The 4,258-nt window shown below is 43.5% G+C and overlaps 1 protein-coding gene across 2 annotated transcripts; it reads right to left on the reverse strand.

Annotated features, from left to right (window-relative positions):
- Positions 1 to 263: 263 nt before the first annotated feature.
- Positions 264 to 3,650, reverse strand: LOC110768997 (putative protein phosphatase 2C 4). Of its 2 annotated transcripts, XM_021972894.2 has the most exons (4): positions 1,751 to 3,647; positions 1,555 to 1,668; positions 769 to 1,033; positions 264 to 666 (listed from the first exon to the last, which is right to left on the reverse strand). In XM_021972894.2, exons 1-4 carry the CDS (start codon positions 3,455 to 3,457, stop codon positions 545 to 547), a joined length of 2,208 nt encoding a protein of 735 aa, XP_021828586.1. In that variant the 5' UTR covers positions 3,458 to 3,647; the 3' UTR covers positions 264 to 544. The 2 variants fall into 2 exon arrangements, with proteins under 2 accessions (XP_021828586.1, XP_021828593.1); XM_021972901.2 differs by lacking the exons at positions 264 to 666; positions 769 to 1,033 and adding an exon at positions 1,043 to 1,339 and having other exon boundaries at positions 1,751 to 3,650.
- Between the last annotated feature and the right edge of the window lie 608 nt (positions 3,651 to 4,258).

Below are 4,258 nucleotides of genomic sequence, written 5' to 3' on the forward strand. Positions count from 1 at the left end.
AGCAGAGAGCAAGTCAAGGTCTTTTTTCACTGGGCTAGATCCCGTTGACTGTGGAACCAAGATATCTAGTTATGCTGAAAAGGGAGTACAAATACCAAAACCTAGTATTTTCTTATTTGGCATATAATTAACATTTGGATAGCAAACTATCCAATTGCTTACAAAAAGTAGAAGATGCAGATGCTGAGATATGACTAGTGTTGCCAATCCAATAAAGTTTTTGATACAAGAATTACACGAAAGAAAGTGATGGGTAGAGATAGTGCCAAACAAAACCCTTTTTGGAAGGAATGTCATTTATTAGAAAATTACAATTTTTTTTTTCTATGACAGTTTATAATCAACTAGAACCAGCGTTTACATCTTTACAGTCCTCACCACCCAGAAAACTGGACAACCAAGTTCCTCAGCCACTTCCTGAAGCTTAATTGGTATTTTACAAAGGTGATTAAGGATATAAACAAAAAAGAAGAAGAGGAAAATGCCTGACTTTTTTCCGGGCTGTCTCTATAATTTTTTTTAAAATATTTATCTGTGATTTTCTCTACTTATATACACATGATCTCCATATTCTTCCTTCTAATGAAATAACGATGATAGAAACATCATCATGGTACCGCCTTCGATCCCCTTGTGGTATTTGGAGCAACTCATGGAAGTCCATACCTGAGAATCACGAAAACCAAGTTCACTGTGTTAGTGTCCTGCAATGGATAAAACTTTTCTATTGTAAGAACAATTTCTTCTCAATTGTTCACTACATCTTACCGGCCTTTTTCGCAGCCCGGAAAAGCACTTCCTCAACCAGATGCTGTGCCGGATCTCCTTCAGGTTGCAAAGTAATGAAAAGTTCAACTTCAGAAACAGCTTCTTCGTTGGTGAAGTATTGGTACAACCCATCGGAGGATAGTACCAAAAACCTGTCTTTTGGGCCTAATCTGTGGTGGTGGAGAGATGGAAAACAAGTGATGTACGGCGAAGTCCCTACATAGTCTATTTGAAATGCCTCTAGAAGTGCATTGTTCCATTTAGGCTGCACACAGAGAGAAATGACAGAAAGAAATAAGCAAACTATTTTTTGATGACACACTGTAAATCTAATCGTAGTGATCTTTCAAAGTACAGAAAATAGATGTGTATATATGTGTATAAGTAACAGTCTGCAGTATGTTCCGCCCTCCATATGTTGCATCTAGCAGCTCAAATCTTTCTCTAATTTTCTCTAGCAGCGATTATTGTAAGTGCTTCCCAATGCTTTCGTGAAGTAAGAAAAGCAGGTCTATATTGTACCAGGTACACATTAATACCATCATCATATTCATTCAGGTCAGATCCCTTCCTGGATTAAGCATACTACATGTTAACAAGATGGGACTTGAAGTGAAGGAGTAAGTTATCGTTGCGATTGGACGTTATGAATCACTGTGGCTGTAATGCCTTAATGCTATATTACTGATACACAGCCATAATTACAGGAGATGTAATGGATTTCTAAATCAAACAAGGCCAAAAAGAACGTTGAAGAACAACAAGAAGTGTAAAATGTTTAAGTACCTGTTTGAGAAAACCGGCACCAAAAGCCCGAGTGACTTTCAATGAACCCTTGACACGGTCATTCATCACAGCACAAGGATCCTCCGGATGTTCATTTCTGATCCTATGAACTTCCTGGAAAATGCAGCATACAAAATGATGAGGCAAAGCCCACAAACTACAACCAAAAACAACACAAAAAGGAATCATATCCCACCTCTTCTACACTGGTGCTGTGATCCATGGTAAGCTGAACAGCAGTCAAATTGGGAATTGTATTGGCTCTCTCGCCATCAGAGGCTTCAAGATCATTTAAAGTTTCCTCATTAATCCTCTCCAAATCCTGCCTAATCTTCCCTAGCCAATAATCGGGTTCCGCCTTTTGAGCCAAAACCACCCGACTATCGCCCACATTCATCACATAAACATCCTCGCCCTTCATCAGCATCACAAGAACACAAGAACCCATCAGAGCCAATTCAGGATTTTCCAAAAGCATCTTATCAGCAATTTCCAAATAGGCCTCCTCTGTTTTTCTCAAAGCTTGACACAGAGCCTTCAAAACATCAGAGTGGTTGATAGTAGCTCCTCCTGCTGATGACCCATCAGAGCCAACAAACTTACTGAGCTGTTCCTTCAACCTCCTATCAAGCTCCACTCTCTCTCTATCCCATTCACACCTCCACCTCCTCTGATTATCCTCCCATTTCCTTGCAGTGCCCCGGTACTTGGTTTTCGAATTCCTCCCTTCCATTCTCCTGGAATTGGAATCTAAATTCCCATCCCCACTTGCAGAAGGATAATTCTCTTGCTCAACACACTGAGCACAATCATCTACCATTGGATTCCTTCCCAAATCACCATCACTCTCCATATTCGAAACCGAATTCGAATCTTCAAAGTGAACAGGGGAGGTTGCAGGGGCGGCCACCGTACCCGATTCAGCCCTCTCATCCCACAACAACCCTTTCAACTCCTTGTTCACAGCTGAGTACAAGTTGGATAACAAGTAATCCGGCGCATCTGGGCCGTTGAATCCGTCGTAAATCCCGACGAAAACCCATCCATCCTCCTCCGAAACGACGACGTGTACCCGATCCTCCCCTGCTTTCCCCTGAGCCCATTGAAGATTCTGACTCGCCAACGACTCGTCGTCTTCCAAACTACCCTCGCTGCTGAAATTCACACTGCTCACAGTCAAGTTCTCATTGTGATGATGAAGCTTCTCTTGTCCACCAACAACCCAATCCTCCTTCACCGATACGACCCGGCTTTTTATAGGCAAAACAATCGAGTTTTGACCCCGATATATCGTCTTCGATATCGCCCTCTGCAAAACCCGAATCAACTTCCGCTTCCCGGATCTCGGTTTAAACCCGAGACCGCCAATTGAGAAGCTCCTCTGGAACTGTTCGGAGTAACCCTTTTCCATTGGACCCGAGAAGATCCCACGATCGAGCGGACCCGACATGAACCCGCGCTCAATCGGACCCGACAAGAACCCTCTCTCGAGCGGACCCGACCCGGGAACTCCAGCTCCCATATTACCTGAAATCGGACCCGAATTGATCAGATTTCTCGGGATGGGTTGCAGAGGAATCGAAGCGAAGGAGGTCGAGCTCTCGAAAGCTGCCGCTCGATCGATGCTGTTGTATGAGTAGAGATCGACTAGAGATGTGGAGAGAGGGGTGGAGGTGTTGGCGCTGACCGAGGCGCCGGAGATGGTTCTGAAGGTGGTTGCTTCTTCAGAGTGGACTTTGGAGGAGGCGAGCCAAGTGGGATCGGGTCGGACGTAGCAGAAGGAGTGCCCGAGTCCCTCGTCGTATGAGTCCGAAGCTACAACCGCCAGGTCGTGCCTCCCGTGACGACGTCGTTCTTCGCCGCCGGTGAAGCACCCGCTAACTTTCCCAAAGCCGTTCCCCATAATAAATTGATCGAATTCCAACCCAAACAAATAAATAAAATTCAATTGAATATATCAAGCTTTTGATTTCACTCTCATGGCCGATTGAGAGAGATAGAGAGACAGAGAGAGCAAGCCAGACAGAGAAATGAAGCTGAGAAGAAGAAGAAGAGGGAGAGGCGTTGACTTTCAGGGAGAAGCTTTTTGAAATGGGAGATAAAAATAAAGACTTTTTATTTTCTGTTTTTAATTATTGAAAATGTTTTTTTTGTGCTTTTTATTTATTTCGGGCGTTGACTAAGGTTGGGGGGGTTTAATAAGTAAACTCGTGGGTTTAATTTCGATATTAGTTTTTTTTTTTTTTTTTGGTGAGAATTTCGATATTAGTTTTCGCTTCGCCATGATTACCTTCTTTGCGGAGCGTGGACTGCACGGGACGAGAAGAGACGTGATTTATTTGTAATGGAGGTTCCCTCACGCGCCAATGAGAAGCGTTGACATGACGTGGTGAAATTCCTTTGTAGCATCGAAATGTCAAAGAGCAAAAGCCAACAAATAGGCCTGGAAAAGCGTGCCGCGAGCACCGTTGGATCGGGGGCGAGGGGGATTGATGAGATGCAAGGGATGAGGGACACGTGGCACGGGATGATTGCGTGTGCGATGAGCTTTGTCAGCTCGCAGGTAGGCTTTGAGTGCTTGACTTTGTATTGAAATGGAATTCTGATTTTGAGTTTTTGGTTTTATTTGGAAAGTAATTTAGTTATTAAATTTGGTGAGGTGGGGTGGTTGCAGATTAGTAATTATGCTAAGCATTTACTAAGG

This window comes from Prunus avium, chromosome 6, assembly GCF_965620075.1.
Source record: "Prunus avium chromosome 6, drPruAviu1.hap1.1, whole genome shotgun sequence".
NCBI classification, from domain to species: Eukaryota; Viridiplantae; Streptophyta; class Magnoliopsida; order Rosales; family Rosaceae; genus Prunus; species Prunus avium.

Excerpts from the sequence above, each read along its gene's own strand:
- LOC110768997 (XM_021972894.2), bottom strand. The coding sequence starts at position 3,457 with ATGGGGAACGGCTTTGGGAAAGTTAGCGGGTGCTTCACCGGCGGCGAA. Across the intron at positions 1,669-1,750 it reads ACAGCACCAGTGTAGAAGAG|GAAGTTCATAGGATCAGAAA; the intron begins GTGGGATATGAT and ends TGCATTTTCCAG. Across the intron at positions 1,034-1,554 it reads GTGCCGGTTTTCTCAAACAG|CCTAAATGGAACAATGCACT; the intron begins GTACTTAAACAT and ends CTCTGTGTGCAG.